Source organism: Mercenaria mercenaria, chromosome 12 (genome assembly GCF_021730395.1).
Source record: "Mercenaria mercenaria strain notata chromosome 12, MADL_Memer_1, whole genome shotgun sequence".
Lineage (NCBI taxonomy): Eukaryota > Metazoa > Mollusca > Bivalvia > Venerida > Veneridae > Mercenaria > Mercenaria mercenaria.
In genome coordinates, this window is record NC_069372.1 from 58009554 (window position 1) to 58029784 (window position 20231).

Here is a 20231-nt window from a genome sequence, read left to right on the forward strand (position 1 = left end):
CAGTTTTAAGAGGATTTTTATGTATACTATTACTTTTAGGCCATGGAAATTCGCCCGAGTTTCAGAATGTAGAGTTTTCGGTATTCAGAGTGCTTTTTAAATTGGATTTAGAAGAGAAAAACTTGGAACTTCGAAAATCGTCCGATTTTCAGAGGATTCTGGTTTTTGGAGGGTACGGTTTTCAGAGTTACACTGTACCATCATTATCAATCACACAATGTTATCTAGGTATTATAATTTCTATTGAAAACATTCAAGCATCAAAACACTAACACAAATTTTAAACTTTCGTTATTGATGCTTTATTGTGCCCATGTGTGGTGGGGGCATATAGATTTGGCCTTGTCCGTGCGTCCGTGCGTCCGTCCCTCCGTGCCCGCGAAATGATGGTTAAGTGACTTCATAACGGTACTTTCTCTTTGATGTCATTCATTCCGTTCTGTTTATGTGACCTTTTTTCTTTTTATGTGACTGATAGAACAATAGAGAGAACAATGGGGGTGTCCGTGCGTGCGTGCGTGCGTGCGTCCGTCCGTCTGTCCGAAGTTCGTGACGCGCTTAGCTCAAAAAGTATTTGGTGTAAATTGATGAAACCTTGCATGAGTCTTTATCATGATATGAACTTGCGCACCACCTAGTTTTTATCTGGTTCCGGCCCCTATTTTTAGAGTCATGGCCCCTGAAATGGTCAAAATTGCACATTTTCACCTAGTGACGCACCTAGGTCAAAAAGTATTTCATATAAATTGAATAAACCTTGCATGAGTCTTTATCATGATATGAACTTGCGCATCTCGTATTTTTCGTTTTGGTCTGCCCCCTATTTTCAGAGTTATGGCCCCTGAAATAGTCAAAAGTGCAAATTTTCACTTTGTGATACGTCTAGCTCAAAAAGTTTTTGATATAGATTCATGAAACCTTGCATGAGCCCTAATCATGATGGAAACTTACGTGCCTCCTATTTTTCATTTTGATCCGCCCCCTATTTTCAGAGTTATGGCCCTTGAAATAGTCAAAAATGCACATTTTCACCTTGTGACGGGCCTAGGTCAAAAAGTATTTCATATTAATTTATTAAACCTTGCCTGAGTCTTTATCATGATATGAACTTGCGCAACTCGTATTTTTCGTCTTAGTCCGCCCCCTATTTTCAGAGTTATGGCCCCTGAAATAGTCAAAAATGCACATTTTCACCTTGTGATACATCTAGCTCAAAAAACATTTGATATAGATTCATCAAACCTTGCATAAGTCTTAATCATGATGTGAACTTGCGCGCCTTTTATTTTTCATTTGAGTCCGCCCCCTTTTTTCAGAGTTATGGCCCTTGAAATAGTCAAAATTGCACATTTTCACCTTGTGACGCGCCTAGCTCAAAAAGTATTTCATATACATTGATTAAACCTTGCATGAGTCTTTATCATGATATGAACTTGCGCACCTCGTATTTTTCTTCTTAGTCCTCCCCCTTTTTTCAGAGTTATGGCCCCTGAAATAGTCAAAATTGCACATTTTCACCTAGTGACGCACCTAGGTCAAAAAGTATTTCATATAAATTGAATAAACCTTGCATGACTCTTTATCATGATATGAACTTGCGCATCTCGTATTTTTCGTTTTGGTCTGCCCCCTATTTTCAGAGTTATGGCCCCTGAAATAGTCAAAAGTGCAAATTTTCACTTTGTGATACGTCTAGCTCAAAAAGTTTTTGATATAGATTCATGAAACCTTGCATGAGCCCTAATCATGATGGAAACTTGCGTGCCTCCTATTTTTCATTTTGATCCGCCCCCTATTTTCAGAGTTTTGGCCCTTGAAATAGTCAAAAATGCACATTTTCACCTTGTGACGGGCCTAGGTCTAAAAGTATTTCATATTAATTTATTAAACCTTGCCTGAGTCTTTATCATGATATGAACTTGCGCAACTCGTATTTTTCGTCTTAGTCCGCCCCCTATTTTCAGAGTTATGGCCCCTGAAATAGTCAAAAATGCACATTTTCACCTTGTGATACGTCTAGCTCAAAAAATATTTGATATAGATTCATCAAACCTTGCATAAGTCTTAATCATGATGTGAACTTGCGCGCCTTTTATTTTTCATTTGAGTCCGCCCCCTTTTTCAGAGTTATGGCCCTTGAAATAGTAAAAATTGCACATTTTCACCTTGTGACGCGCCTAGCTCAAAAAGTATTTCATATACATTGATTAAACCTTGCATGAGTCTTTATCATGATATGAACTTGCGCACCTCGTATTTTTCTTCTTAGTCCTCCCCCTTTTTTCAGAGTTATGGCCCCTGAAATAGTCAAAATTGCACATTTTCACCTTGTGACATGTCTAGTTAAAAAAGTATTTGATATAGATTCATGAAACCTTGCATGAGTCTTAATCATGATGTGAACTTGCGCGCCTTCTATTTTTCATTTGGGTCCGCCCCATATTTTCAGAGTTATGACCCGAGTCAAAAATGCACATTTTCATCTTGTGACGCGCCTAGCTCAAAACGTATTTCATATAAATAGATTAAACCTTGCATGAGTCTTTATCATGATATGAACTTGCGCACCTCCTACTTTTCGTCTTACTCCGGCCCCTATTTTCAGAATTATGACCCCTGAAATAGTCAAAAATGCACATGTTCACCTTGTAACAGGCCTAGCTTAAAAAGTATTTGATATAGATTCACGAAACCTTGCATAGGTCATTATCATGATATGAACTTGCGCACCTCATATTTTATTTGTGTTCACTCCCCTATTTTTAGAGTTATAGCCCCTGAAAAAGTCAAAAATGCACATTATCACCTTGTGACACACCTAGCTCAAAAAGAATTCAATATAAATGGTTGAAAACTTTCATATGTCTTTATCATGATATAAACTTGCACATCTTTTATCATTTTGACAGGCTCCACCCCCTTTTTAACAGTTATTGCCCCTGAAATTGTAGAAAAATGCTCATTCATTTTTACCTAATTATGTGCCCAGCTCAAAAAGTATTTGATGTAAATTCATGAAACCTTGCTTGAGTCTTTATCATGATGTGACCTTGCACACTTGGCATTCTTCTTGAGAATCTTAGCACTTATTACAGAATTATGGCTCTTGAAATATCACAAATAGTGGATTTTTTGTTTGTGATGCTCATAGCTCAAAAAGTATATGGCCTAGAGTAATGAATCATTTTCATTAAATGTTTGTTGAGGCCATTAAAACTGCAAACATTTGAATTATTGCCCCTTATTTGTGACAAATGTACCAGTGGGGGGCACACCCTGTGTCCTACAGACACATTCTAGTTTTTATATAAATTTAATCGATATCTTTATATGTTTTCTTATAACGCTTAATGACTATGCTATTTTGATAATGTAAAATTCCTATGTAAAACTGAGATTGTTGTAACAACACGAGAAATGCACGACGATCAAATAGAAACTAATAATAATAAAAAAAATGTATCTCCGAGTAAATTATAAAGTATCAATGACACTAAAAAGCATGTCGCAACAGTGTACGAGAATAAAATGCATAGGAATATTCGGTGCAAGTATTTGCCTAAGTCTCTCATATTTATACAATATATATATATATATATATTCATCAATCAAGGATATGTGTAAATGAGCTGAGTGTTAGTTTTCTAAGAAATCGTCGCTAAACTGTGCTACACAAATCACACGTGCACCGACTTTTTACAAAAATATGCCCGCCCTGTTTTCTTCAGTGAACGAAATAAAAGGAGTATTTTACCTTAGATTTCCTTATTGTATAGTGCGATTCACTTTCTAACCTAAATAAAGAATCACCTTTTTTACAACATCCCATTTTCCGATCTTTCTGATCACTTAACGATCACTCACAATTACAAAATAAAACCAACGTGTCATCAAAATCTTTTTTTACACGGCTTCATGGACACCGCGGCCTTCTAACATTAAATTTGTAATCATGCGCCAACCAAACAAATGATGAAAGATCGGGACTTTTTCAAAGATTTTTTTATTTCTTGTAATTTTCTGATAATCTAACCTTTAAACGACCAAATTGTATGCACAGAAATAACGAAGAATTTTTGCAATTTAGCTTTTAGTAATATTTTTCCAGCCAAACAACAGACATGTAGATGTCACAAACCTGGCTTGTGCTCGAAATCAGTGTCAAAGCTTACTAGAACATAAATACAATAAGTAAAATATCGCTTACTATGTTCTTGTAAGTCCTGTAAGATGAAACGGCTCGCGTTTATACATTCATATATATTCCGTATCGGGAACAATGACACTCACACTTCGATTTTTTCCACGGACATGAAAACAGTTACTTTTATTTATTTGCTTACATTTCAAACATGACGATTAAAGACCCACAACGACCTAGTGACCTACTGTTTTCGCCCCAAAAAAACTTCATGAAAATCATTCTTATAATATTGGTAAAATACAGCTTTTCAGGTGGACAATTTAGGCCCTACCTGAATAAATGTGTTTTCACAACTTTATCTGCAAACTTATTCAGTCAGTCTCTTTTCAGTATAGTTTTAAGAATATAGATAAATAACTGTCTTACATTGTAAAAACAAACCATTGTAATTTCTGACGATAAATATCATTGAGAGTATCATTTATGTTCACGAAATATAATTGAACATTTAAAGCCCTGCGCCGCTGCTATTCAAATTCTTTTGTGTGTATGCAACCCATGATTACAATAGGAAACAGTTAACGGCCATCTGCCACACTTTAGCGCGCATAACCACAGGTATTTCATATATGGCCAGTTTTTCAACTATTAAGTAAAGGCTTAAGCTCTGACTTAAGCCGTGTCGGATATATTTACAACGATTTAGTCAGCACGTGAATAACGGGGCTCGACAAAAGTTAAACCTTCAATTGGATTTTTCTACTTTGAGCGGTGTCAGCAATGGCTTATCTTTCTATTGTTATTTTAAACCTGGAGCATAGGTGGTTTAAGAAAAAATGCAGGCGGAATATTTAGACATGAATTACATTTTCCAGTATGAAGTTGAAGCAGAAATGTTGAGGAGGGAGGGAATGATACGGGACTGAGCAAACCCTTTCGTTATGTACGACGATTTGGACTTTTGGATAGATTTTGTCTCAGTGAAGCTAGTATTACAGATGTTTTACTTTATATAAAAAAACTTAAACCAACGGCGACGCCGACGCCGACACTGGGGAGAGTGCAAAAGCTCTATTTTTTTATTCGAAAAGACGAGTTAAAAATGTAACAAATTCAACTCTTCAATTTTAACTTTACTAAATTAGCTACGTTTGTACACGTTTCAAAATATACGTGCAAGCATAAATATATAAGTGTATGTTATTAATTATAAATACATGTAACGCACAAATATGCAGGTGAAAATATATATAAAAGTTCATGGATACGCACGTCTGTATATATACGTCTCCTTTCAATGACGTATGGATTTTGAAATTCATGCATTTGCAAGTGCAATTGGAGTACCTATACTATTGATTTAAATTTACAAATGCATTCCTAATTACAAGTGCATATTACACGTGTTTTGTACATGAAAGGTGGAACATTTAGGAATAATGAAAACAATAAGACAAAGAGCAAACATAGAAATGCTTGTAGTCTTACCTTGAAATAAATTCACCTTTTTTCCCCAGCAAATATTTTTTTCATTCATTAGACGGGCGCTAGTGCTTTTATGTTTTAATGTGTCTTTGTATTTTCTAGGAGAAGTAGTAAATCACCAAAGTAACACGTTTTATCTATGAAAACATACAGCGAAACGGTCCGATGACTGTATCTACATGTTCATAGTGTGTGACCGCAGCTTAGCTAATACGTCGCAAATATACCCGCCGAGTATTAGTAAAAATCCGTTAGAAAACAAGGTTGAGCGATGGCTTAACTAATAATACTGGTTTGAACCTTTCTTAGTGCTAGAGTTGAAAAACTGGCCAATAGAATTGTATATAAAATTGACTCTATTTTGACAGGCGCCACTGTTCATAGTCAGGATTTTCATGCTTTTTCAGTGACAATTCAAGGTTAAAAGGTAGGACGGGAGCAGGGCTTTAAGTTTTATACTTGCATAAGAAAAACGTGATTGTCATGGTTGCTGGCTTCGAATTCCTCGCCATTCACCGAACTGGGATCAAAACCTCACTTGAGTCGTTTCGGTGTAACTCTCAATCAAACAAAATAAACATTGTTCCCGTTTTTATTTGTTTATTTGTTTATATTTTTATATAAATAAATATATGCAAAAGGGTATTTGTTTGTTTCAGTGTAACGTCAAAATATAATATTACAATTATATTTATGGCCGGTTGCAAGACAACTATAAGCTAGAGTTAAGCGATAGTTACTCTGATCCGCCGATCAAACGGGTTGCATGAAACTCCTTCTTGGGTCACCGTTATAATTCTTGGCCAAGATATGGCTGGGTTGCACGACGGTAATGATTTCTCAGTGGACACTTCTTGTACAAATCTGGTTGTTAGTAGGTTTATCGCCGAGTCAAGGCATATTTCAGTTTATATACATGGTTTGTTTTCAATTGTACATGAGGTAAATTAAAGTATGTATGTGTTTGATTACCTGGATATGTTTGAGAAACTTTATAGAGTTTAAATATAGCAATATTATAACAATGATGTTACTATCTCCGTCAAAGCCCCCTCCTTCTGAAACAATATTTTCGCATTGTTACATTTGCTTTCTATCATCTTATTTTATCTGCAAGCTCTATAAAAACTTCTTTCCCACAAGAAGAAAATAAAACGCCCTTTTGCTTAGGCATCTTGAGTTACTTGTATTAACAAGAATTTTGTTGAATTAATGTTATTTGAGCCGCGCCATGAGAAAACCAACATAGTGGCTTTGCGGCCAGCATCCGCGCAGTCTGGTCAGGATCCATGCTGTTTGCTTTCAAAGCCTATTGCAATTAGAGAAACCGTTAGCGAACAGCATGTATCCTGACCAGACTGCATGGATGCGCAGGCTGGTCTGGATACATGCTCGTCGCAAAACCACTATGTTGGTTTTCGCATGGCGCTGTTCTTTTGTTTCAAAAAGAGAGTAAATGTTGAATAATTCGGTTAACAATAATAATTATAAATGTATTATCTTATTATCCAAATCTGGAACATGTATATTATTTTATTGGACATACTTTCCTTTTTGCACATTTAATTGTCGTGAATTAATCTTTTCGACGCATGGTAATTCTTTTAAGGTTTCGATGGAGGCCTTGAGAAACAAAAATCAAACAACACCAAATCATAGAAAGAAAGAGTTATTTGACATGAAAATTGAACAGCATGTAAAACATGTATATTACTTTACGAAACAAGTGTCAGTATACTGATATAAACATTGAATTCCGGAAAAGGGCTGCCTAAAGGGGCTCCACTTCCGGACAGTTAAACGCCTTTAAAAACTCACCATTTTCAAAGAACTGTTACACATGTTTGTTTTGATGCATTTGCAATAGCGTGCGAGTGGTGAAATTTCACGTAACAATGTGGAACATAGTTTTCAGCAATTGTTTATCTTTTTTCTTTACAAATGGCATTCATTTTCAAAGGGAGACAACTTTTTCTCAAATATTACTTAAAATAATCGGAAAAAGTTGTTTCCCTTTGAAAATGAATGCCATTTGTACATAAAATAATCGGGAACAGTTGTCTCCCTTTGAAAATAAATGCCATATGTAAAGAAATAATGATAAACAATTGCTGAAAACTGTGTTCCACCTTGTTATGCGAAATTTCATCACTCGCACGCTATTGCAAATGCATCAAAACGAACATGTGTAACTGTTCTTTGAAAATGGTGAGTTTTTAAAGGCGTTTAACTGTCCGGAAGTGGAGCCCCTTTAGGCAGCCCTTTTCCGGAATTCAATGTTTATATTAGTATACTGACACTTGTTTCGTAAAGTAATATATATGTTTTACATGCTGTTCAATTTTCATGTCAAACAACTCTTTCTTTCTATGATTTGGTGTTGTTTGATTTATGTTTCCCAAGGCCTCCATCGAAACCTTAAAACATAGTTATTGTTATACTTACAACTTGTGTATATTATGTTTATTTAAGACTTCTTTAATTTGAGACCTGTTTGTCGAAGAAAATTTAAGTAATTCTGATATGTGTATTTTTGTATAAATGTATAATTATAAATTGACTGTATGATTGTGTAGATGTGTGAAAGTATGACATTTAACTGAAGGCCATACTAGAAATAAGTTGTATAATATTTGTATTTGTACACTTAGTATGTAACCTCCAGAAAATAAAATTAATATTATCATTACTATTAATTTAATAATGCTATAGCGTGTATACACATACACCCACTATACATGTGAATGCTGAAATAAACATGAATCGCCGATCATCCATTACTCAATTGAGTAAGATTTGAAATTTTCATGCGCAACCCATTTGACTCCGGGATAATCTGGAGATTATAGGTAGATAACTCAACCCGCCGCTCAGCGTTGATCCGCGAGTTATCGGACGATCTGTCCTGCAACCGGCCAATAAACAGTGAACGCCACATGCATTATATTTTTACGAAGGGTTAATGCTTTGATCTTACATGTAAAAGAATCAAATTCCTAGTGTATAAAAGGTAAAGGTCTTGTTTATTATAGTGCCACCTCTATTGAAAGGGGCAGCCAATTAACCTTATGAGACACCGTTATTATGCTTTCCAATTACCTCCCAACACCTACCACTATGCCAGGCGGCATGCGGATAACCATTCATTTAACAAGCTCGCGGCTTAAGAACCGGCCTTTTTGTATCGAGTCCCATGACAAACATCCCCATATATATTTATATGTGTATGTACTCGTGGAATTAAATGTTAAGTGTACAAAGTATGTATTCACAGTGCAAATCTTCCATGCTAAATATTACGTACGATATGTTTGCTTTCTCACTATCTAACATGTCCGTAATGATTTATTCGATTTTAATCATTGAGTTCTAGTTTATTTTTCACCTTAAATTAAAGTAAAAGTGTTCAATATAATTTCAAACTTAAACTTTGAAGTTTAGTAGGTTGTAGCATTCTCTAGGTCAAGAGTATTTTTATTACCTTTTGTAGTCAGCCATTATCTGTTGTAAAAATGCTTTTTTAACCAAAGTGGAAAATATCAGGTATGTACTTGAAAATGCAGCTTTCTAAAAGGTCGGTTAGAATTCTCGATGTCATTTGTCAGACAGACCTTGTAAATAAATAATATTATTACAAAATGAATACTGCTATTTCTTTTGTTGCACATTGCAGACTTATAATATATATTTATCTAAGCAGTACAATCCCTGTAAATGCGCACTACGTAAGCGCTCAGGCCCTTCACGCACACCATACCTATAGTTTGGACTTCTTTAATGTGTAAAGGAATGTGCACAAAAATGACAAATTTTGCCAACACTTGGTAAATTGTATTGTGCTTTTTAGAAAAGCAACATATGGAAATAGAAAAATAGCTCTCAGCTCATTTACACGGATATTTGCCCTATATTATGTATGTTATAGATTTTTGCAGTTATGCATGATGACATAAAATACTTGCACCGAAAATTGTTTGTTTCACAGTAACTTCGAAATTCCTCAGAAATAATATTATGTACACCACCCACCTAATTCATAATTTCAAAATAGCATAGTCCTTAATACAATTCTTTTCGCCAATATATTTAACGTTTGTATGTTTTATTATGTCCTCAATGCGTAAAAGCCTATATATTGTTAAAATCCAGACAGTTAAATCAGAAGCTGTTATCACAGTTGGTAAATGCGCAATCCAATGCCAACCAGGAATAGGCAAAAAATGGATTGCACGACATCCGGTGCTAGTGTTGCTCGTAAAAAAATAAAATAAATAAATAAATAAAAACGAAATTGAGTTAGGTGTAGTTATGTTTTAACATAGTATGACATAATTGATAAATATTCTCGAAAACAGCAAATTAACATCGACAAAAACATGATAAAACGCAATATCTTTGAAACTTCTGGTTTGTAGTTTACGATTCGGCCCTCTTATCACAAAATCCCTGGCGACACAAAGCGTAAAAATATGAAAACAACAAAAATGAGTTTCTGACCTCATTTGCATAATATGAGGGCATTTAATGCTTCTAATGATAAAACTATTGTTACGTAATAAAATAAGGACTATCACATTTATTTCTTATGGGGAGGCAATCGGGAATGGGGTTGTGTCCCGGTAATGGAGTTGCTGGTATACATTATAAAGTAAATTTTCCTGTCTTATTATGCAAAAGCAGTTTAAGCCTACATACATGTAGGTTCTATTAACTTTATTATTTCAATGGCCACTATTACGGCAAACACGTTACAAATAGAAAACGGCGCTAAACACAAAAAGCCAACATCATGTTTCCTGCTGTTTAGTCGATTAAGACCACTTAAAGTCAAATTGTTTGAGGCTACTGATATATGTGATGTTTACCCTAAATATGAACTGCGTTGAATGCATGCATGGTTGCGTTAGTATTTCGTAATTCCTGTAAATAATCTATGTGCACTTTCAGCCTATCGTTAGCAGTAAACTGCCAATTACACTATTGCTTCAAACGAGCTGTATTGCCAAAATAATAAATGAAAATAAAGAAAAGGAAAATGACAAGTAAGAAATATCGGAATTGCATAAAGGGCAATTTTACTATATAATGTATACAAGCAACTCGAACTATGTAAAGCGCCTTTGAACGTGAAGGGCGCTATATAATAAAAATATATATATAACACCATGCAAAGGGCGCAACTCCATTCCCGATGTTTGTTTGCCAATCTTTGCCCAAAAAGCAACATTTTATTCAGGTAAATGTATAACACGTGTTCGCTCATAGGAAGTGGCACATTTCCAGAAAGTAGACAGACGAGTTAGGAAATTGTCATTTTTCATGACTCCATACTTCTTTTGACTGTTCAAGTCAGCAGAGTTTTCGTGATAATAGAGCATATTCTTAAATTTTTTTAATGAAAAGAAAAAGTGGAAAGCCACATTTAAAACCTAACATTTACCTAAAGAAAATAAGGCTTTGATATGTCAACTACAATTCCCTTTTTCTTTATAACATTACACTATCATCGATGTCTATTGATGTCTGAAGAATGTTAACATTTTTGCGGGTATTTATTGAACACCTTTCTTACTAGTTCGACCGTGTGTTAAATTACATCCAAAAAAAGGAAGAAACAAATGTTAACTTTAAAGATTTAGCAATTACATGCAAAGAAAATTGCGCAGTACGAAAACGAATTTGCTAACGTATGGATATGTTTCCGTACGGCCGATGTGGTACACAAATATATATAGTGTATAAATACATTCAAAAGCAGTAAATTGAGATAAATCACGCGCTGGATTATGTTGGAAGACTGTCCAAGTTAGATGTCTCACACATAGTTGCAAGTTGTATATCTTTATAACGGAAATATGAATACATTAGATTGGAAAAACAAATTGAAAAAAAAATTAAAGTCAACCTTCGAAATTCGTTATAACAGTTTTGTTCATGTCACTTTACACTTCTCTAATCCATATTTCAAACATTTGGAAAATCCTTATATCTGTAGACTGTAGACAACTTGAAGGAAAATATAACGAAGCTGGATGCGGAAGAAGGATCCAGAACAAAAGGAAACATTTTGCTATGTGGTCCAAACCAGTCAGGAAAGTCATCATTTTTGAACTCGGTTATAGGAATTCGCAAAAACAGACCTGTTCATGTAACCCATGCAGGGTCAACAGCTGCAGCTGATTCTACCTTAACAAGAACGGTATTCAATTTTGATATTTTTTGTCAATTGCATGTTGCAATCCTTATTCTAACATGGCCCTATTTGACAGCCAGCAAAACAAGAAAGTTCAAGATATCGCATTCTCTGATACACAGCGGTTGACAGGCGGACCAGTAGAAGAGTCCAGCGTGATTTCTATCAAGTTATCTCGATGTGCATGCAATAAAATAAGTGTTACAATTCTTTAGAAGCATGAAGTTTAAAGGAACTTAAAAAAAGCAGCATTATAGAATGTTTTGTTTAAGGGGGATAATGAAATGTCCAACAGCCCAAACAAGTACCGGCTTGAACGGAATTCTATTGTAGTAGAATTAAAGGTTCTCCATGATTTCAATGGAACAGGAAATTTAACCACACTGAGTTGAAGTATGAGATATTTTAACAGGCGCCTCACGGCAGTTATAGACTGCTATTGAGATAGTTTCTTATATGTATGAAAGATCGTTTGGAAGCATAGAATGCGACACTGCAACCTTACATTATGGATTGAATCCTAACATTAGGAATAATGAACTGTGCAACATTCTTCAGATGTCACATCTCATCCCGCATTAGTTCCATTTTTAGCGGAATTAACTTTCATATCATAATTAACTTTTGGGCTATGGTCCTCGGAGTTCCCTTCCTATGCATCTGGACTTAGAACCGTAATAAATATTTCGACAAACCACTCGAAGGCCTTTAATATCTGATGAAAATCACATGCTACCTTATATTTTTCAAATGATAAGCTTAGATGTTTTACAGTACATACGTGTGCGTGGAGGAGCTGTTTTCAACAATTATCGTCTCAGCGACGCACCTGGTCTATTGGAACCAAGAGGAGAAGGACTTAACGTTGAGGACATTGTCTCTCTTGTACAAGGCAAAATTAAACAAGGATATGTTGTAAGTGACTTTCTTGTTTTATTAAGTTTAAAATTGCGCAACTTTCCAAGTTCCTTTGCATAGTTTTCAGCACTCGTTTGGCTATTAGTCTTCAAAACGTTTTTAAAAGAATAGATATTTTTCGTTCTTAAACTAAAACGCAAGTCGTCTTTTAAACAGTCCAGTACACTATTTTAGAATAATGGGCTCAAGTTCGCTAAACGGATTTAGATATAACACTATTGTTTTAAGGTCATACTGCACGTTCAGATCCATTTCTTTATACAATGTAAAATTTGATAAAACTTGAAAAATAAAATTCGACATATAAAATGATAAGATCGAATGTTCAATTGCTTGAAAGACAAAAATAAAGAATGGAACTCGAGCACGTTTTCATAACGAAAGTCTACGGGGAAAATTTTCGCGAATATAAATTTTTCTACATTTAAGATTAGAATGACACTTCTCACCGTTGTTATTTAACATATAGTGAAATGTATATGTTTGCTATTTAAATATTTACCATTGATTTAAGAGCTCCACATATTGCAAGTTGAAGTAAAAACAATATTTGGAATTATCTATCAGAAAGATAACAAATTTGCCGTTGTTATATTTTGCCCTATCCCCCACCCCCCACCCCCACTCCCCCTATCTATATTTTTATAAAATTAAAATGTACTTGTTGGATTTTTAGCTCACCTGAGCAAGACGTTCTCAAGGTGAGGTATTGTGACCAGTCATTTCCCGGTGTCGACCGTCGTGCGTCGTCCGTCGTGCTTCAACATTTGCCTTCTACACACTCTAGAGGCCACAGTGTAACCCAGTCTTTATGAAACGTAGTCCGAATGTTTGTCTTGATAATCTCTGGAAAAAAATTAATCTCGGTCATGTGGGGTCAAAAACTAGGTCACCCGGTCAAATCAAAGGAAAAGTTTGTGAACGCTCTAGAGGCCACAGTTGTGACTTAATCTTTACAAATCTTAGTCAAAATGTTTGTCTTGATGATGTGAGTTCATATTTGAAAGTGGGTTATGTGGTGTTAAAACCTAGGTCAGTAGGCCAGATCATAGAAAAAAGCTTATTTACACGCTAGAGGCCACAGTTGTAACCCAGTCGTTATGAAGCTTATTAACACCTTGAGGCCACGGCTGTTACCCAGTATTTATGAAGCTTGGTCAGATGACTTCTAGACCCAGTTTGAATCTGGTTCATATAGGGTCAAAAAACTAGGTCATTTGGTCAAATCGAAGGAAAAGCTTACGAACATTCTAGAGGCCACAGTTGTGACTCAATCTTCGTAAAACTTGGTCAGAATGTTTACCTAAAAATCTCTAGATCAAATATGAAACTAAGTCATGTGGGGTCAAAAACTAGGTCATCAGGTCAAATCAAAGCAAAAGCTTGCGAACACTCTAGTTGCCACAGTTGTAACTCAATCTTTATAAACTTGGTCAGAATGCTTGTCTTAAAGAGGAACCACAAAATAACTGTATTCTTTTGTATTTCCATGATGGTAGTTATCAATGCTTTGCATGAAGAAAATGAGAAATAATAAGTATCTAGCAAACAAATTGACAGTGACATATATAATGCGTTTAATGCCTTAACATGTTATTGAATTATTGTAGCAATATGCACACAAATCAGTGTATTTACTTAAAATTTCAATCACATTTTGTTTCTACAGTGTAAGACAGGTATTCATCTATATTCCTAAAATATCTTATATGCTGAAAAGAGATTGACTGAATAAGTTTGTAATGGAAGTTTTGAAAACATATTTATTCAGGGAAGGCCTAAATTGTCCACCTGAAAACTTGAAGTATAGCTGTATATTACTTGTATTATAAGAATGATTTTCATGAATTTTTTGTGGGTGAAAATAGTAGGTCACTAGGTCGTGGTGGGTCTTTAATGATAAAAAGGTCAAGTTTAAACCTGGGTAATGTGGAATCGAAAATAAGGTCACTAGGTCAAATAAAAGGATAAACTTGTTAACATTCTAGAAGCCACAGTTGTGAGTCTCGATCTTTATGAAATTTGATCAAAATGTTTGTCTTGATGAACAACCTTGAGGCCACAGCTGTAATTTAACCTGATGATTTCTAGATGAAGTTTTAAACTGGGTCATATGGGGTCAAGTACTAGGTCAGTAGACCAGGTCAGAAGAAAACGATGTTAACACTCTAGATACCACAGTTTAAGTTTGAAAGTTATGAGAATTGGTCCGAATATTTACCTTGATAGCCTCAAGGTCATGTTCAAATCTGGATCATATGGGATCAAAAACTAATTCACAAATGGTTAAATCAAAAGAAAAGCTTGATAACATTCCATAGGCCACGTTTATAGCCCTATCTTCGTGAAACTTTGTCAAAATTATGATATTGATGACTTTAAGCGCATGTTTGAATTTTTTTAATCTTGGATCAAAAACTAGGCCAACTGTTTAAATAACAATAATAAAACTCTTGTGCATACAATAGGGGCTGCATTTTTTTTTTAGATGTGCATGAAACTTGGTCAGAATGGTTGCCTGCATCAAATCGGATGAATTTTTATCTGGGTCATGTGATGTCAAAAACTAGGCCACCAGGTCAAATCAAAAAATAAGCTTGTTTGCACCCTAGGGCATATTTTTGATTCTATGTTCATAAAACTTTGTCGGAATGTTTGGTATTATAAAGTCTTGGAATATTTCAAATCTGGGTCACAAGGGGTCAAGACTAGGTCACTGGGTCAAATTAAAGGTAAAGCTTTCACTCTAAAGGATACATTTTGTTCTAACCTTACCGAAACTGTATCAGAGTGTTTCATGAAACGGACAAGTAAAACATGTTTACAGTCTTATAGTGTGTTACTCAGGTGAGCGACCTACTTCGCAAATGCGCGGCTCTGACACTCTGTGCTTCCGATGAATATACCCTTACATATTATCCTTTAATAGATTTACTCACGGGTTGCCATATCGATAAAATGATTTACAATCCCGATTACCGGATTCAGACTTTATTCTACGTTATCCAGATAAATGAAGTTACGTCATTACTTCCGGTTTGTGAGGAAAATCCTTAACTCGAAATTTTTGTTTACCTTGAATAGTTTGTAGACGGATCACCAATCGAAAATGAGAATGAATTTTTCAATAGCGCTCCAACAGAAGAAGACAAAATTCACTGTCTGGTTTTTGTATTTGATGTCAATTTGCTTGAAACTGTAACTGGGAGATACCAGGCAAAGATACGAAAAATAATGGAGCAGATGAGTTTGAAAGGTACTTTTTATCTAATTACCGTTATTGTGCTGTACTAAACTGACAATTTATGATCATCGTAAACATGAAAATTATTGATGAAAACTATAATTCCAAAGGAATTTTTTTTTCACATTTTTGATTTGTATATTAACAAATATATCTTATTTGTGTAATTTTTTCCTTATACAGAAAATTGCACTTGCAATTATTATAACTAAACGGGTGAATGCAAATACCTGTACTTATGAAAATTGAAAAAATACATGGATAGAATTGTAAAGTTATGTTATTGTAATAGTTATTAGTCCATCAAGACTATATACCAGTAAAAGAAATGGTTCTTTTTTGCATATAAAATTCAACTACTTCAGATCAGTTGTGATACAGTTTCTTGATTTTTCACTCCATCGTAAACATGTTTTGCTTCTAGAAAACGAAATGAAAAACGGGTGTTGAATAGGATGCAGTGAAATGAAAGTCAGGTACCCTCATCTTGACGTATTTCAGAATGCGGTCCGCAGCATAAACAACCTACTTTCGTTTTCAAGTAAACAACTCAAAAGCATGCGAATATAAGCATGAAAAGTGTCTTATTTTAAGGAGTGAAATAATGCTCTTTTGGACACCGGTGTAGGCGCAAATGCGTAAAAATTGAAAATGGGATGTATTTATTAGGGAATTTTTTCTACTACACCACGGAATCACAGTTTTTTACCGAATTACAGCTATAAACCCTAGATCTAGGATTTAGCATGTTCATGAAAATAACATACGTTCTACCGAGTTATCTCCAGTTACTATCCAGTTGCTTATCCCCGTAACTATTATTAGTATCTTTTTTTTGGAATTTCAATACTGTATGGGAGAAAGAATTTTAATATTGCATCAGTGTACTAAGCCTATTCATATCACCTTTACCTCCAATGTTACTTGTTATGTTTTGCTAAATGGAAAGAAAATTGTGATTGCTATGCTATGTTGATATTTCTTTCACCGCATAATTCCCTTCTCAAAAACACATGTTTAAATGAAAACGAACATTTTAGTGTGTTCGCTTAGTACAGACGGGAGGTTCAACTGATTTATACTAGCTACGAGCTATTCAATCAAAAGTGAGCAATACATACAAACCTTATATATGTTAACGTAAAAATGGAAAAAGTATGACAACGATGTCAGCAGTTTCGTCGAGGACAATGCCGTAAGGGTGCGGTGTGAAAATGATCATTTGTTTATTTAAATGGTGGACTTTCTTTTGCAGGAATTCCGTACGCCATGGTTCTGACAAAGATTGATCTGTTTGATACATACGTGAGGGACCATGTTAGTTACATTCATCAAAGTTTTAAAGTTGGGAAGGCCGTGGAAGATGCATGCAAGAAGTTTGGCATTCAAGAGAGAAGCATATTTCCTGTCATCAACCTTGTCAAAGAAATTGACATAAAGCCACTTGCAAATATTTTGCATCTCATTGCTATGAAAAATATCCTCGGCTATACACGAGATTTTCTCGACGAGAGACAATAGAATACAAACCGAACATGGTTTATTTTTATCAAAGCGAGTTGTTGGAAGATGTTGTGAGAGTACACACAGTGAATGATTTCTACTTTGCAAAAGTTAAGAAATATTCTATTGTATGAAAATACTCATGAATGCGCGTGTCCATCTTACCTTGGCTATTCACTATTTGTACAGCATTTAGATGAAAAATTTATACCTTAACTCCAAGGCAAGAGTTCTGCAATATTTTTACATAATTTATACAAAATGTATAATATAGCAATCATATTAGAAATTTTGCAGTATCACGTAGAAAACAGTCATATATATTTCACTATATAGGTACTTCTGTAACTTTCGAGATATATCGTTCATACTTTCTTTAAACTGCACAACGCAGAAAATGGATATTATATAAAACATGAAAGTCATACATTGTATAAAAGTCATATATCTGACATTTTATTCTTAATTTCTATGTGTGGAAACGATCATTTACTTAACATAAATGCATTGTCGATAAAACGACCATTATTCTTATTTCGACTTTATTCTTACAATTTAAGGTCCACAAAATATAAAACATGTTCGGCCTTATCCAATTCCTATCTGGAATAAATTGTTTTCGCAAATTATTATAAATTCAACTAATACGAAGTGATATTCATCTTAATTCTACTACATTACATGCTGTGCGTTTTCTTTTACAGTAGAAACTCCGAAAACCGTACCCTGTCCGGACCAAGTTAAAAGTCCGGTTTTCAGAGGATTACGGTTTTCAGAGGATTTTGCACAAATTTCTTAGAGGATATATATATAAATAGTTTTATTTATTTTATCTGAATGTATCATGTTCAATTTTTTTTTATGGTTTTTCTTTTCCTATTTCTGCATTGTATATCTCTGTTATATACTAAAACTGAAATATTTCTAACAGAAAAGGCACACTTAATAGATACTTTTTAATGAAAACTGTTTTCTTTATTGTGGCGACATAAATAGTCTAGCTCCTATTAATCATGGAACATGCATCATGGGACTATCAGTATTTAATGATTAATACCAATATCAATAATGATTATTAAGAATGAGAATATTTTTCATATTGAAAAATATAATTTTATGAAAAATTACCTGTACACCAATTGATCAGTTAACTTCTGCCGATTAAATTAAAATGTTTTGTACTTTATAAGCTTATCTTTTATAGCTAATATACAAAATACAAACACACAGATTAATGTTTTTCACACCTACTTAGATAACATTTGTGCTTGTTAGTTGGTAACCAAAAAATTGTCATCTGCTTGAGATTATGTTTTTAAAATCAATGCAAAGGCATAATACACATAAATTGACACTGTCCGGTTTTCAGAGGATTTTTTATGTACAGTGTTCCTTTATGGCCATCAAAACAATTCAGTTTTCAGAATTCAGAATTTCCGGTATTCAGAGAAGTTTTTTAATTGAACTTAAGAGGGAAAAACCTGGGACTTTGAAAATCGTCCGATTTTCAGAGGATTCCGGTTTTCGGCGTTTCCACTGTATTTATTTGTTACTGACCATGCCCAACGTCCAGCCTAAATATTTAGTTTTAAAGTATATGGAAGCACTACCAACTTAGTTATGGACAGGCAGAATTAACTATTATACATCACTTAGTATGGTTGTAATCTACACGAAGTAATAGTGCTATAGAATATTACGGCTCAGTCTGCCCTTCCAAAACTAATCATTTATTCGTTGCTTAACTAAATATAAAAGATGTTAACATTTTTCACATTTTATTGTATCCGCGCGTCATAAGACCTAAGGCACATGAAAAACACCAATTTACTTTGGGGCGCTTTGGAAATCAATCTTTACATGTTATTTACTTTAGAGACGTATTTAATTCCTGCACTTAACAGAATAATCCAATAGTTTATAACATCATATATTTGTAGTGACTTACAAGCCTCCAAACACAAAATTATTTTGTGTAGTAATTCTTTCCACGAAACAGTTGTTTCCTGTGTTGCATGTGTACTCATTCGAGATGTTGATAAATCTGTTGCAAATCGAACACTTCACTGTAATAGTTTCAAACATTTTTATTGAATAGGTCAAACTGATAACTTGGCGATATGTATGTTAATTTGTAATGTATTTGTTGAAACCATAATTACAATGCTTTTGTGCTTTTTATTTCTAAACGTCCGATTGGACGTATTATGATATACCCTCGGTGTCCGTCAATCCGTCTGTCCGTTAGCAATTTCGTGTCCGCTCTGTAACTCTTGAACTCCTTGAAGGATATAAAAAAAAAACTTGACAAAAATGTTCTCCACTTCGGTACAAAGCGCAAAGCGGATGTTCTTGATGGCTCACATGAAAGTCAAGGACACACTAAGGGGTCAAACGTCATATGAGTGTGCCTCGTGTCCGCTCTGTAACTCTTGAAGGATTTAAAGAAACTTGACACAAATGTTCACCACAAGAGCGTATGTTATTGATGACAAGCTTCAAGGCCAAGGTCACACTTGGGGGTGGGGGTGGGAATACTCATATGAGTGTTTCGTGTCCGCTTTGTAACTCTTGAACTGCTTGCTTCATGAACGATTGTAAAGAAACTTGGCAGAAATGTTCACCACATGAAGACGACGTGCAGAGTGAATGTAATGGTCTGGATGTCTAGCTTTAAAGTAAGGGTAACACATAGGGCTCAAAGGTCTTCGCTCTGTAACTGTTGAACCCCTTGAAGGATTTCA

At 34.6% G+C, this 20231-nt stretch overlaps 1 protein-coding gene across 1 annotated transcript in view; it reads left to right on the plus strand.

Moving 5' to 3' along the window:
• LOC123533915 (interferon-induced protein 44-like) overlaps positions 1-18127 on the plus strand; it is a 100257-nt gene extending 82130 nt beyond the window's left edge. The window contains exons 2-5 of the mRNA XM_045315895.2: positions 11625-11828; positions 12597-12737; positions 15825-15996; positions 17240-18127. Coding sequence (XP_045171830.2) covers positions 11625-11828; positions 12597-12737; positions 15825-15996; positions 17240-17505 — 783 coding nt within the window. The 3' untranslated portion in view covers positions 17506-18127. The remainder of the gene's footprint in view (positions 1-11624; positions 11829-12596; positions 12738-15824; positions 15997-17239) is intronic.
• The last annotated feature ends 2104 nt before the right edge of the window (positions 18128-20231 follow it).